The 15,369-nt window shown below is 41.9% G+C and overlaps 1 protein-coding gene across 1 annotated transcript; it reads left to right on the top strand.

Annotated features, from left to right (window-relative positions):
* Nucleotides 1–1,899: 1,899 nt before the first annotated feature.
* npffr1l1 (neuropeptide FF receptor 1 like 1) lies at nucleotides 1,900–14,073 on the top strand. Its single transcript, XM_035762439.2, has 3 exons — nucleotides 1,900–2,218; nucleotides 12,310–12,409; nucleotides 12,610–14,073. The coding sequence occupies exons 1-3, from the start codon at nucleotides 1,912–1,914 to the stop codon at nucleotides 13,439–13,441; spliced, it is 1,239 nt and encodes a 412-aa protein (XP_035618332.1). The 5' UTR covers nucleotides 1,900–1,911; the 3' UTR covers nucleotides 13,442–14,073.
* Nucleotides 14,074–15,369: the final 1,296 nt, after the last annotated feature.

Below are 15,369 nucleotides of genomic sequence, written 5' to 3'. Positions count from 1 at the left end.
AAAAATACAGTTTTATATCTTTATGTTTGAAACCTGAAATGTGGCAAAAGGTCGCAAAGTTCAAGGGGGCCGAATACTTTCGCAAGGCACTGTACATCCACAGGTACACCTCCAATTGACTCAAATTATGCCAATTAGCCTATCAGAAGCTTCTAAAGCCATGACATCTAAAGCCATAACCGACTTGCCAAAACTATAGTTTGTTAACAAGATATTTGTGGTGGTTGAAAAATTTGTTTTAATGACTCCAACCTAAGTGTATGTAAACTTCGGACTTCAACTGTATGAGTAACTGTGTACAACACACCACCACCTGGTGTTATGTTGGGCATCTACTCACCAAACAAAGATTTTATGAAATATACAGTATATTTTTCTTTATGACATGTCCTATATTGCTAAATAAAAAGGTTTAAGAAATACAGGCAGGCATCACATTACTACAAGACAAAACAGCTCGCTGAATCAAGCATGATGGTCTAGTAAGTATTAAAGCAAAGCTTGTTTTCATATAATTTAAGAAAGCTTGAAACGGTAGTGGAATGGGATTAGTGTGGTGTGTGAAGAATCCAATACTTTAACTTGTAGGCGATGCAAATCACATTATTGTGGGAGAACCTCCTCTAAGAATATGAATTAGGCTGTTTGAGAAGGTTTGAATCCTAAGTAACCTGCACATTGTTTGAAGTACTATAGACCAACATAGCTACTGTAGTAGGTCAAAGCTGATTGCTGGAAAACCTTGGTAGAGCATGGGTGAAGTAGGCATTGTGGTGCTCATGTGAATTTCCTACTTTTTCCTACTTTAACTTAAAGCATATTATTTTGTTTTTAATATACATAAAGAATACTGTAAGTGCAAGTAGGCTAACAGACAATGAGAAGTGAAAATATGCAAGTTGTTGTGAAAAATACAATGTCATCAGGGTTATATTTCATCTTTTTGTAAAACCAGCTGTTGTATTTGTGTTGTGAATGTGTGAATATACACCTCTTAGATGTCCACTCTACTGTACAGTTACATATTTTAACTACTAGGTTACTTTGATTTCAATGTCTCTTGGGACTCTCCTTGTAACTTGTCAGTAGGTTATATCATCATACAGTAACTTACACTTGGAACATAATTGACATGTTTAGAGACAGATCCGGAAGTGCCCAATTTACTTACTTATTTGTCATCTATCAGGATAAAGAATGAACAGGTCTTATAGTGGTGGGAAAAATGGTCCTACAAATATAAGCCTTTTCAAGGAAATAAAGACTGACCATCGAATTTTGTTTAAATTGTTCTGTAGGCTTACTATAAATCAAATATAGGCTACATGCATTGGTCGCACTATCCATGTGGTACAGTATCCCTAATCGTTATAGAGTAGGAGTGACGCTGATGCGTTTCCAGAAGTGGACGAGAAGCATTACGAGACGCAGTAGAGCGCACCGGCACAGACAAGACCAAACAAGGGAACTATAGTGTAGCTCTTCCAAAGGTAAGTCTCTCTGAAAATCTCAATAGGCATCCTGCAGATTTCTATGAAATGGCAACTTTGCCTTCTCAATATTATGAATTTAACTCACCATTTGTTCTCACTGAGCTTTTACTGTATTTTCTTTCTCCGTCAGTTTCATGTACTTGTTTCAGTAAGAACATATGTGTCATTTGATGGTAAAAAATAAGAACAATAAATCACGATGGAGTGGATTCGTCCAAATGGCAACCTTTCCTTGATTATTTGTATGATGACTAAAGCTTTTTTCAGACAATGTTTGTGCTATGGCTTTACCGTTTTTCTTTTATATTCCTTGCGTTTCTTTTAAAATATATATTTGTATCTGCTAGGTTTCTCTGCCAATATGTAGGCTATAACACGTTTTTCTGATGTGATTCCATTTGGAAGGTGACTTGTGAAAATGGAGATTGCGTCACTGAATGAAACTGCTGTGAACAGCACCATGGACAGTGCCACTATGGACAGAGCCAACCGCACCTACATGCCTTACTACCTGCACTCTACCGCCATGTCTGTCATCTATATCCTGTGCTATATGGCGGTTCTCCTGCTCTGCGTCGGGGGGAACATGCTGGTCTCCCTGGTGGTCCTCCGGAACCGCAACATGCGCTCCGTCACCAACCTCTTCATCCTCAACTTGGCCATCAGTGACCTGCTCATTGGAGTGTTCTGCGTTCCAACGACTTTGATTGACAGCCTAATATCAGGTGAGAAAGTGGAGGGAGCAGAAATGCGTAGGGCACATGCAGAAATCGATGTGGGATCCCCTCCGTAGGGGGAATCATATGGTTCTGGAGGCGAGAGTGTTAACTTTCTATGAAGGGATCAAATGTTTCAGTCTGGCTTTTACAGCTCGAGGCTGTCTCCAGTTGAGTCAACCAAGTGTGAGAAAGTCTGGAAAAGGCACTTATTTTCAATCAACTTGCTGTTGATAATTAATTATTGCATACCCACTGGGCACACCACATAATTTCAACGGGGAATTTGGGGTAATATTTGGTTAAGTTGTTCAATGAGATTTCAACCTTTATTTACCTACTCAAAAAGACAGCCATACGTTTCTTGAAATCCAAATGTTTGTTTAATTCACTACGCTTTCATCCATCTATAAAAAGCACAACAAAATTCCAAAGGAAGAAGTTAAAACACTGTCAGATTTTAGTTAGTTGTCATCTAAATGTGTTATCACTGCACTTTCAACAATTTACAAGCACAATAAATTTCAAATGGGAATACAATGTCTGAAATGTTGTGTTTATACAACTACTTCATCTAAAAGCACAAACAAATAACCTGGGCCTGGTTTCCCATAGTGTTGGAATTTAGGCTTACTTTTATTTATTTTTTATTTAACCTTTCGTTAACAAGGCAAGTCAGATGTGAACAAATTCTTATTTACAATGATTGCCTATCAAGTGGCAAAAGGCCTCCTACAGGGACTGGGCTGTGATTAAAAATACAAATGTAGGACAAAACACACATCATGACACCACAACACTACATAAAGAGAGACCTAAGACAACAACATAGCATGACAGCAACACATGACACAGCCCGGTAGCCACACAAAATGCCAGCAGCACAAACATGGTACAGACATTGTTGGGCACAAACAGCACAAAGCGAAAAAAGGAGAAGACAATAAGTGTTTTAACGATGCATGTTTCCTACAATGGCCGAAGATGTAACAGGTGTTTCCCAAAACAGCACCCAGAGAAAATGTCGCTGAGTGCGTTGTTGAAGCATGTGTTGATACCTATTGGATCAAAAGAAAGGCCACGCTGCTCTCGGATCAGCATTCTCCATTCAAATCTTACATTAACGTTCAAATTATTCCACAATAGTGACGACGGATCAGCTCCTAGAAAGATATTGTTACCTATGACTGCAAATATTGAGGTGGCTAATTCTAACACTTACCCTATAATAATAATGCACTTAAAATATTTGCACATCATTGGGCACCTTAGGCTACACATCATGAAATATATTGAGACAAATTACAGACAGTAGCCTACAAGTAGCTAAATATATCTCAATTGAATTTATTAAATGTATTTCAATATAATTGAAATTGGCGTAGCCAATAGCCTACTGTATTAATTTTTTAATACAGTCATCTCTGTTTTATATTTTTATATTCAGTTTTATACGTCGCAATTGCAAAGACATTGGCAACTTTGTATTTGTAGTCAACTTTGTTTTCTGAATTATCGGCGGTCACAGAGAGGCGGACAAACCATGTGATTTTATGTTTAGCGGAGATGTTCTGTGTATAACATGATGCGATGGGCAAAAAAAACATCTAATGACGCACTTCGTTGTTCTTTGAGTGGTCTGACGCACACTTAGATTATGAGTGTTTTCAAGTGAATAGTTAATAACGATGGTTTTGGGCAGGGACGGAGTTGTGGGAGGACCTTTGGGGGCTTGCCCCGCCCAAATTTATCTGCTTGCCCTTCAAAATAAAATATTGAAATATTGATCATTTATTTGACCGAGATTCGCGCTGACAGAAAGATGCATCAATCTCAGTTAAAGTTTCCGAGTGAGCGAAACAGTGACCCTCTGTCTCAGTATGTGTCGACCATGTATCTGATGCTGTCTGGACCAAAAGAGTATGGCATGTCATACTATTTCAGTCCAGACAGCATCAGTTGCATGGGCTACATATAGAGGTGCGCTGTTTAGATCACGCGGATGCTTTGTCCGACGATAGAGTGTCAGCAGAGAGGAAGCGGCAAAGCGAGAGAGCACTCGCCAAAATATGTCCAGTATAAACCCAGTGCGTTCTATGGGAATAATATGCAGACCTAAACTTGTCGTCTGCCTCCCAGCCTTTGAGACAAAGACTCCCATTGTTAAGGTGGTGACTTGAGCATCTCATCATGACAGATCTCTGGTTTCGGCCTCTTGTGAATTGGAAAGGAAAGTTAAAATCAAAATCAAATTGTATTGGTCACATAAACATATTTAGCAGATGGTATTGCAGGTGTAGCGAAATGCTTGTGTTCCTAGCTTCAAAAGTGCAGTAGTATCTAAAAATGTACCAGAATACACAAAAATCTAAAGGTAAAAGAATGGAAATAAAAAATATTTAAATATTAGGACAAGCAATGTCGGGGTGGCATTGACTAAAATACAATAGAATAGAATACAGTAACATATGAAATGAGTAAAGCAGTATGTAAACATGATTAAAGTTACAAGTGTTCCATTATTAAAGTGATTCCATGTCTATGTATATACTGTAGGGCAGCAGCCTCTAAGGTGCATGGTTGAGTAACCAGATGGTAGCCTACTAGTGATGTCTGATGGCCTTGAGATGGAAGCTGTTTTTCAATCTCTCGGTCCCAGCTTTGATGCACCTGTACTGACCTCACCTTCTGCATGGTAGCGGGTGAATAGGTAGTGGCTCAGGATGGTTGATGTCCTTGATGATCTTTTTGGCCTTCCTGTGACATCGGGTGCTGCAGATTTCCTGTGCCCCCGGTAATGCGTTGGACAGACCGCACACTCCTCTGGATAGCCCTGCGGTTGTGGGAGGTGCAATTAGCGTACCAGGTGGTGATACCGCCCGACAGGGGGCTCTCAATTGTGCATCTGTAAAAGTTTGTGAGGGTCTTAGGGGCCAAGCTGAATTTCTTCAACCTCCTGAAGAAGTGCTGTTGCACATCTTCACCACACTGTCTGTGTAGGTGGACCATCTCAGATTGTCAGTGATGTGTACGCCGAGGAACTTGAAGCTTTTTACCTTCTCCACTGTGGTCCCGTCGATGTGGATAGGGGCTTGCTCCCTCTGCTGTTTCCTGAAGTCAACAATCAGCTCCTTCATTTTGTTGACATTGAGGGAAAGGTTATTTTCCTGCACTGTGCGGGTGTACAGTGCACTATTAGGATGCTGGAATTCCCAAAAGTAAATTGATGTTTCAACAAAATTATATAATTACTCCTGTCTAAATAAAATCATTCAAAATACTTCACCATGGACCATGACTTACCCACAGAGGATCATTATCTTATTGTTATTTTTAAATGCTGTGGATTGTTTCCTTGCATGCATATGTAAGAAGGTGCCCATTTGGCAATGTCTTATTTCTGATTGTCTTAAGTCACCACTCATGTTTTCTTCGCCTCACACAAGGCAACAAAGTCTGTTTTTCTATCAGCCATTGCGAATGATACATGTAGTTCCTCAGTATTTGAAAAATCTATCAACACTCCCGTCCTTGTTGATCACTAATCCTCAGTGTGAAAGAGCAAGATATCATGATCTGATAATCCCATATATCCAGTGGAAACGTCATAAAAAAAACTGCTTTTTGTCCCAAGCTCACTGGTGCAGGAAACTTTGAGGGCCCAGAATAGACTAGTTGATTCAATGTTGCAAGTTTCTTAGAGACAGCTTCCGGACGGACCCTGTGATAATTTGATACAATGTTGAACTTCACTAGCAATAGCTCAGGTCAAGACAGATAAAAAGGGAGGCAGACAGGCGGGGAAGAGAGATGAATGTGTGTCACGTTCTGACATTAGTTCTTTTGTTATGTCTTTGTTTTAGTATGGTCAGGGCGTGAGTTGGGTGGGTTGTCTATGTTCTTTTTTCTATGATTTTGGATTTCTGTGTTTGGCCAGGTATGGTCCTCAATCAGAGGCAGCTGTCAATCGTTGTCCCTGATTGAGAACCATACTTAGGTAGCCTGGTTTCATTTTTGAGTTGTGGGTGATTTTTTTTCTGTTGAGTGTTTGTTTCTGCACCAGCCTGAACGGTTTCGGTTTCGTTCGTTCACTTTTTTTTCAGTGTTCATTTACGTTATTAAAAGATGGACACTTACCACGCTGCGCATTGGTCCGATCTCTCCTACTCCTCCTCAGAAGAGGAAGAGGATAGCCCCTACAGAATCACCCACCACCAAAGGACCAGCAGCAGTAACGGGCAGCAGCAGCAGCAACAGCAGCAGAGTTTTCCAGACTCCTGGACATGGGAGGAGATCTTAGATGGCAAGGGACCCTGGGCACAGCTGGGAGAATATCCCCGCCCCAAGGCAGAGCTGGAGGCAGCGAAAGCCGAGAGACGGTGGTATGAGGAGGCAGCACGGCAGCGCGGCTGGAAGCCCGAGAGGCAGCCCCAAAAATGTATTGGGGGGGGGCACACGGGGAGTGTGGTTAAGTCAGTTAGGAGACCTGAGCCAACTCCCTGTGCTTACCGTGGAGAGAGAGGGACCGGCCAGGCACTGTGTTATCCCGTTAGGCGCACTGTGTCCCCGGTGCGCAGGCATAGCCCGGTGCCGTACATAGCAGCGCCTCGTATCGGCCGTGGGCATCGAGCCAGGTGCCATCTGGTCTCCAGTGCGTCTCCTCGGGCCGGGGTACATGGCACCAGCCCTACGCATGGTGTCCCCGGTTCGCCAGCACAGCCCAGTGCGGGCTATTCCACCTCGCCGCACTGGCTTGGCTACGGGGAGCATTCAGCCAGGTAGGGTTGGGCAGGCTCGGTGCTCGAGACCTCCAGTGCGCCTTCACGGCCCGGTCTATCCGGTGCCACCTTCACGCACCAGCCCTCCAGTGGCAGCCCCCCGCACCAGGCTGTCTCTCCGTCTCCTCCCGACAGGTGCTCCCGCCTCTCCAGCGCTGCCAAAGTCTTCCTCCTGCCCAGCGCTGTCAGAGTCTCCCATCTGTCCTGAGCTGCCAGAGTCTCCTGTCTGTCCTGAGCTGCCAGAGTCTCCCGTTTTTCCTGAGCTGCCGGAGTCTCCCGTTTGTCCTGAGCTGCCGGAGTCTCCCGTCTGTCCTGAGCTACCGTCTGTCCTGAGCTACCGTCATGCCGGTGCTGCCGGAATCGCCTTTCACTCCGGAGTTGCCGGAGTCTCCCGCCTGTCCGGTGCTGCCGGAATCTCCCGTCTGTCCTGAGCTGCCAGAGTGTCCCGTCTGTCCTGAGCTGCCAGAGTCTCCCGTCTGTCCTGAGCTGCCAGAGTCTCCCGTCTGTCCTGAGCTGCCAAAGTCTCCTGTCAGCCAGGAGCTGCCAGAGCCACCCGTCAGCCAAGAGCTGCCAGAGCCACCCTACACCCATTCAGTGGCGATTTTAGCATGTAAATCTTGGTGGGGCACTCCCCATTTTGTTTTTAGATGCATGACAGCAAAGCCACTACACAACACAGCACAACACTAAACAATACATTATTTGCACTATAACGGTGACAAACTGTGCCCATACTGTTAGGGCCTACATAAAGCTATCCCAACAGCAGAACTTTCCTTTCAGCACCAACGCTACACCTACACAGCGGAGCCTTGTATGGCAGCTAAACAGTTCATTCGGGGCGACTGGTATCCTAGTGGTTAGAGCGTTGGACTAGTAACCGAAAGGTTGCAAGATCGATTCCCCAAGCTGACAAGGTACAAATCTGTTGTTCTACCCCTGATCAAGGCTGTTAACCTAATTTGATAAAAAGCCTATTCGTTCAGCACTTTCAAAATGGACACAGACAGAAATTCAGATAGTCATTAGTTCAGATACATTTAGCAACATGTCGAGGGCTTAACATGTCTAGCTTGCTAGCTAAGGTTTTGAAAGTATGTTGTTGATATGATCAGTCCAATCAAAGCTTTGTAGATATAACGTGATTTGATGTCATTTTATCTATAGTCAATGACCTTGAGCCTTCTAGGATGGTCACTTCTAATGTAAATCTATGGTAGCACCCAAGGGGGCTTGAACTGCCTAGCTCTCCCGGTAGATTCTGCGATGACACTAGAGAAGATTACCAATGCCTAAGCTCTGTATTTTCCACTGGTTGCCCCTCCACCACAGAAAGCACTGAGCTAGGCTGAAACATCTCTATTTTGGAGCTGCCATATTCAAGAAAGCAAGAAAGAGATCATGTTTGTATTTGGCTTTATTCTCTCAATAAATTTGTTTTTACATTGTTCGCAAACTGATATGTGACACAATGAATGCCAAAATAACATGCTCTGCCCCACCTGCCGTGAATGACGGGTCGCAACTGTACCCATTTATTAAATGTGTTTTTGTCTGCCACACATAGGAGGCCCTGTGAAAAAACGGGCCAGCCTTTGGAAATCGAATGCCGTCCAACTGATTAGTTCTGGCACCGGGTGTCACGCCTGCTCCCACTCCCCCTCTCTGGTCTTCGATGTTCCAGGCTGCCCATCATTATGCACACCTGTCACCATCATGGGGGGGGGGGTACTGTCATGCCTGCTCCCGCCCACCCTCTCTGGTCTTCGATGTTCCAGGCTGCCCATCATTATGCACACCTGTCACCATCATGGGGGGGGGGGTACTGTCATGCCTGCTCCCGCCCACCCTCTCTGGCGCTCAAGGGCACCAGGCTGCCCATCATTACGCACACCTGTCACCATTGTTACATGCATCAGCACTTCATTGGACTCACCTGTGCTCCATCACGTTTTTGATTGCATCCCCTATACCAGTCTATTCTTCAGTTTCATCCCCGTGCCAGCATTATTGTCATTATGTTTCCCTTGTCCAGACGATGTCCGCGTTTCGTTTCATGTCCGTTATTCATTAAATGTTCACTCTCTGTACTTGCTTCTCGTCTCATAGCGTCTGTCCTTGCACCAGGTCTGGTTTTGGGAAACAGCTCAGAGATTTAATGATGCGCCTACAAAGGTTCTACCCATGAATTTCGGCTTAAAATGCTTTTCGGAAACCGGGCCCTGTAATGCAGTTGAAATTACATTAAAAGTACATTGCAAGTGATCAATGTTGTTCAAAATTCTGCACATATTATTATAGCAATTGTGTAGAAAATCTGCAATCTTTGCATGTTATCTTGAAAATGCACTCTTTCTCTGGTTAGGTCTACATAAGAAGACATTTACAATAGGCTAACCTCAAAATGTGGCCATGGATGTGTTACTCATTTTAAGGTTGAATAAATACTGTTACATTCGTTTGTAACATAGCCTTAACTTTAGGCTACTGTATTACAAAAGTATTATTGTATTGTGTTTGGTTTACACATTGGTCCAATATCAACATTTAAAGGATAGCCTATCTAATGCTTGGATAGTGTCATCTGAGCCACTGGCTTAATCCTACTCTTTAATTTATATTTTTGGTTTAGTTGGAGACATGAATCCAGCATATAATTTGTTAACTTGTACCATGTTAATAGAGTATTTTGTACATTGCAAAAGTGTAATTGAAATGTGTGTGATTGTCAATGCAACCAAATATCAACATTTGAAGGAAATGTATCTTTTGTGCCACTGACTTAGTTTGGTTTTAATTGCAGTTTGTCTCCAAGTTAATAATTGTTATGTTGGATTCACGTCTCAATCTCAACCAATAATCAAAGTTAAAGAATAGGTCTAAGTCAAATCAGACTTTATTTCAAGTTAATTTCAAATTTAATTTAGTTGAGATAGAGGTGAATCCAACATATAGTCTAGTATTCATTTATAGAAAAACCAGACTAAATCAGTGGCACCAATGGATCTATCCAAGCAGAAGATCTCATTCAAATATTGATATTTGTTTGCGTTGACAACCAAACACAATACAAAATCCAGTTTGTCTACAAATATTAATTGTTGATATATTAATAATATTAAATGTTGGATTCACGTCTCCATATCAACCAAAATCAAAGTTAAGGAATAGGAATAAATCAAATCTATGCAAACTTTAAATGCACTTTAAATAGACTTTAAATAGACTTGGACTTTTTTTTAGGTTGAAATGGAGACGTGAATCCAACATATTCCAAGTGTTGTGTTTATGTACTGACATGTATGTGTAACTGATAGATGCACACACACACACTACATGTTAATGTTTTTAAATGTATGTAAATTGTAAAGTCTTTTGTCTGTAATGTCTTTGCGTTATGTGTTGGACCCCAGTAAGACTAGCTGTTGCCATTGGCATTGGGTAATGAAGATTGAAATAAATGAATTAAAATCAAATATTAATGATGAATTTGAAGATTACATTTTAAATCAACCAAAGCTTGAAACCATAGGCCTATAAGGCTGCGTTTACACAGGCAAAGAAAATATCAGAATTGGGCTTCTGATATTTTCCAATAATTGGTCTTTTGACCAATCACACCAATTTATGAACCATGTTTTGCATATTTTTAGTTGAACCCTGGGTTGAATTGAGACAATAGCTGTTTATGACTTTGCAAATGTTTAATAGGCCAAAATAGTACAATTGATGATATATAACTTATAAATATATAGTTACATTTCATTTGCTCTGTCAAACCTACCCCTTGGAATGACTTTGATAGCAACAGTGAATATATTTAGTGATATATCGGTACGAGTCAGTGACAAAATAAAAGATAAGCAGGGTTGGGCATGGTTAAAACCCTGGATGGGATAACAAATTAATAGTTGTAGATCAACTCTGCATTAACAGGTAATGGATGTAACATTGAAGATCAGACGTTGTTTCAAAGGTACCAATTATACATATTTTATACACGGTTTGTCTATGTTGAATATTGGTTACTATGATGACATAATCCTGTGGTTGAAATTTCACCCTCAAAGCAAAAGTTTTGACTTTTTTCAAATCCAATGTACTTTCCATGTAGATTCCATGTCACAATACATTGAAAAATGACATTCAAACAATGTTGATTCAACCAGCTTGTGCCCGGTGGGTACAGTTGAAGTCGGAAGTTTACATACACTTAGGTTGGAGTCGTTAAAACTCGTTTTTCAACCACTCCACACATTTCTTGTTAACAAACTATAGTTGTGGCAAGTCGGTTAGGACATCTACTTTGTGCATGACACAAGTAATATTTCCAACAATTGTTTACAGACAGATAATTTCACTTATAATTCACTGTATCACAATTTCAGTGGGTCAGAAGTTTACATACACTAAGTTGACTGTGGCTTTAAACAGCTTGGAAAATTCATGGCTTTAGAAGCTTCTGATGGGCTAATTGACATCATTTGAGTCAATTGGAGGTGTTTCAAGGCCTACCGTCAAACTCAGAGCCACTTTGCTTGACATCATGGGAAAATCAAAAGAACTCATCCAAGACCTCAGAAAAAAAACTGTAGTCTGGTTCATCCTTGGGAGCAATGAGCAATTTCCAAACGCCTGAAGGTACCACGTTCATCTGTACAAACAATAGTACGCAAGTATAAACACCATGGGACCACACAGCCGTCATACCACTCGGGAAGGAGATGCGTTCTGTCTCCTAGAAATGAATGTACTTTGGTGTGAAAAGCGCAACTCAATCTCAGAACAACAGCAAAGTGAAGATGCTGGAGAAAACAGGTGCAAAATGATCTATATCCACAGTAAAAATGAGTCCTATATCGACATAACCTGAAAGGCCGCACAGAAAAGAAGAAGCCACTGCTCCAAATCCGGCATAAGAAAAGGCAGACTACGTTTTGCAACTGCACATGGGGACAAAGATCGTACCTTTTTGGAAAAATGTCCTCTCGTCTGATGAAACAAAAATATAACATAATGACCATTGTTATGTTTGGAGGAAAAGGGGGAGGCTTGCAAGCCGAAGAACACCATCCCAACCATGACCCACTGGGAATGTGATGAAAAAAAAAAAATGTAAACTTCCAACTTCAACTGTATCTATTAAATGTATGCATTTTCCATCCCTTTCAGGGCCATTTGCTCCCTTAACGCAATGTATATCCACATATCTACAGTATTAAAATCCATTCTCAATCGAAACACATTAAGATTCGTTAAGATTAAAATATTTGGTGTAGCAACCGGGCTACCGCTTGTGTGTAATGCAGTCTTTCTTTCCAGGATGGCCGTTTGGCCAGATTACATGCACCATGAGCAACCTGGTCCAGGGGATGTCAGTGTCAGCATCAGTCTTCACACTGGTGGCCATAGCTGTTGACAGGTAATCCACCACCACACCACTGCACTATCCTGTCACAGATTTGTTTGTGCTCTTGTCAACTCCATTGCTGTAATTGTCAAGCCAAACATTTCTCTCTGTGGCATTCAGTCTCTCTTCCTCCCTACCCCCTTCCTCTCTCTCTTGCTCTCTCTCTCTCCCTCTGTCTGTTTTTTTCCCTCCCTACCTCCCCCTTCTCTCAGGTTCACAGGTATTGTGTACCCCTTTAGACACCGAATGAGGCCTGTGACTGCTCTCGTCACCATCCTCTTCATCTGGGTGCTGGCGTTTGCTATTATCTGCCCCTCGGCTGCTACCCTGACCATCATTCACCTGGAAGACACCTACCTGGTCCTGGACAACCAGACATACCCTGTCTTCGTCTGCTTTGAGAAATGGCCCCAGCCTGAGATGCGTCGTGTCTACACCATGGTCATCTTCGTGCACGTGTACCTGGCCCCCCTGGGTGTTATCAGCATCATGTATGGCTGCATCGTTGCCAAGCTCTCTGTCAACCTGAGGCAGGTGAGGCTGGCAGAGATGCGGAGGGCCCATTCCCAACGCAGGGTTAAAGTGATCAACATGCTGATCATGGTGGCAGTGCTCTTCATGGTGTCATGGCTGCCTCTGTGGACGCTGATGCTGCTAACTGACTACAGGGATCTGGACACGCAGCAGATTGACTTCCTCAGCAGCTACCTGTTCCCTGTGGCCCACTGGCTGGCCTTCTTTAACAGCGGGATTAACCCCATCATCTATGGCTTCTTCAATGAGAACTTCCGCAGGGGGTTCCAGGCTGCAGTGGCCTGCAGGGCCTGTTCACAAAAAACAACAACAGGGGTGGTTAATACACGCTTCAACTTCCCGCCCCCTAACAGAGTATTTAACGAGAACCCTGAGTCCTCTGGTGGGAGGAAAGGCCACTGCTCTAAGGGCACTCCTAAGATTATCCCACATGGAACCAATGGAATCCTCCTGGATGATATTAACAGGAATGTTGGACTCAACAGGGTGATTGGAGCCTGGGTGGAGTGATAGTATTTAGGGCTGTGACGATTATAGATTCATTGTTGTGCAAATGGCCATGGTTATTGCAATAATTGAGCTTGTAATGAATCTTTACAAATTAGCTATGAGATACCTAATGAATACAACATAGCTTTGTTGACACACCCCTGTCTCAAAAACGAATCGTTTTGACTGCTGGGAATTTTTGGAAATGAAGCTTCTATTAACTATTAACCATGCTGTTCTGCTTGCAAAATGATAACCAACGTTACCCACCCATGTTGTAGGTATGGTTCCCTTCCGCACACTGAATAAATGTAATTCAACCACTGAAAACGTTCCCATTTGCTGGCCAACAGATTTCATTCAATAGGGTTTTCAGTACATTTATCTAAAGCCATTCCTTTGAATAGAGTGTACCTTTAATTAACATTTTCTCAACAAACTCACTACAATATGTATCAAGAGAATGGGTTCAGAATAGGGATCAATCGAAGCAAGCCATGGAAATACACACATATTCATCACCAATTGGTAGATTTTAAAATACTCTGATTTTATAGATTATTTAGGCTTAGGAAAGTATTTATAAATCATACATAAACAGGGTTGGAGAGCCTTCATACACTAAATATATTGGTGAATCAAAATTACAGTGGTTTGATTTATCCTGAAAGTTGCCATATTCAATAGATCAACCCATTAGATATTGGAAGGTGAGAAAGATGTACAATAGAAGTTGAACAGTAGTCCAATAAATCCACGGACTGTGATGACAACGGTCCAGTCGCCATGAACGGTGCGCCAGGCTCCAGGTTTAAACTGCGATGTATGGTCTGCTTCCCATAATGATTTTAAAAAGGCTACGTGTCCCAAATGATTGCACAACTTGTAATACGCTAATACTGTATGTCCACTATTAATAGCGACCCTCCGAAACATCCACATTGAAGTGACAGAGGAAAGAAAGGGAGGCCTAGACGATGTAATGGAATAATGCAAAATGTAGACTACAAATTTAAGGAAATGAACAGTCCCTGCACTAAAGTGACAGTTATTATGTACAGGGCCTTTTTTTTTTTTTTTAATTTTACCTTTATTTAACCAGGCAAGTCAGTTAAGAACATATTCTTATTTTCAATGACGGCCTGGGAACAGTGGGTTAACTGCCTGTTCAGGGGCAGAACGACAGATTTGTACCTTGTCAGCTCGGGGGTTTGAACTCGCAACCTTCCGATTACTAGTCCAACGCTCTAACCACTAGGCTACGCTGCCGCCTTCAGAAAGTATTCATACCACTTGACGTATTCCACATTTTGTGTTACAGCCTGAATTAAAAAATGATTAAATATATTGTTTTAAAAACAATCCCACATAATGACAAAGTGAAAATGAAACACATATCTTATTTACATACAGTACCAGTCAAAAGTTTTGACACACCAACTCATTCCATGGATTTTATTTATTTTGACTATTTTCTACATTGTAGAATAATAGCGCAGACATCAAAACTATTAAATAAAACATATGGAATATATGTACTTCAAAGTAGCCACCCTTGACTTGATGACAGCTTTGCACACTCTTGGCATTCTCTCAACCAGCTTCATGAGGTAGTCACCTGGAATGCATTTCAATTAACAGGTGTGATGTGTTAAAAGTTAATTTGTAGAATTTCTTTATTTCTTAATGTGTTTGAGCCAATCAGTTGTGTTGTGACAAGGTAGGGTTGGTATACAGAAGATAGCCCTATATGGTAAAAGACCAAGTCCATATTATCACAAGAACAGCTCAAATAAGCAAAGAGAAACAACAGTTAATCATTACTCTAAGACATGAAGGTTAGTCAATCCGGAAAATTTCAAGAACTTTGAAAGTTTGTAGATGTGCAGTCGCAAAAACCATCAAGCGCTATGATGAAACTGGCTCTCATGAGGACCGACACAGGAAAG

This window comes from Oncorhynchus keta, chromosome 12 (assembly GCF_023373465.1).
Source record: "Oncorhynchus keta strain PuntledgeMale-10-30-2019 chromosome 12, Oket_V2, whole genome shotgun sequence".
Taxonomy (NCBI): domain Eukaryota; kingdom Metazoa; phylum Chordata; class Actinopteri; order Salmoniformes; family Salmonidae; genus Oncorhynchus; species Oncorhynchus keta.
This window is presented reverse-complemented; position numbering and strand designations above follow the sequence as displayed.

Bases quoted from the DNA above. Each gene is read 5' to 3' on its own strand.
- npffr1l1 (XM_035762439.2), top strand. From the start codon at position 1,912: ATGGAGATTGCGTCACTGAATGAAACTGCTGTGAACAGCACCATGGAC. The intron at 2,219-12,309 runs GTGAGAAAGTGG...CTTTCTTTCCAG, and splicing joins GATTGACAGCCTAATATCAG to GATGGCCGTTTGGCCAGATT. The intron at 12,410-12,609 runs GTAATCCACCAC...CCCTTCTCTCAG, and splicing joins GTGGCCATAGCTGTTGACAG to GTTCACAGGTATTGTGTACC.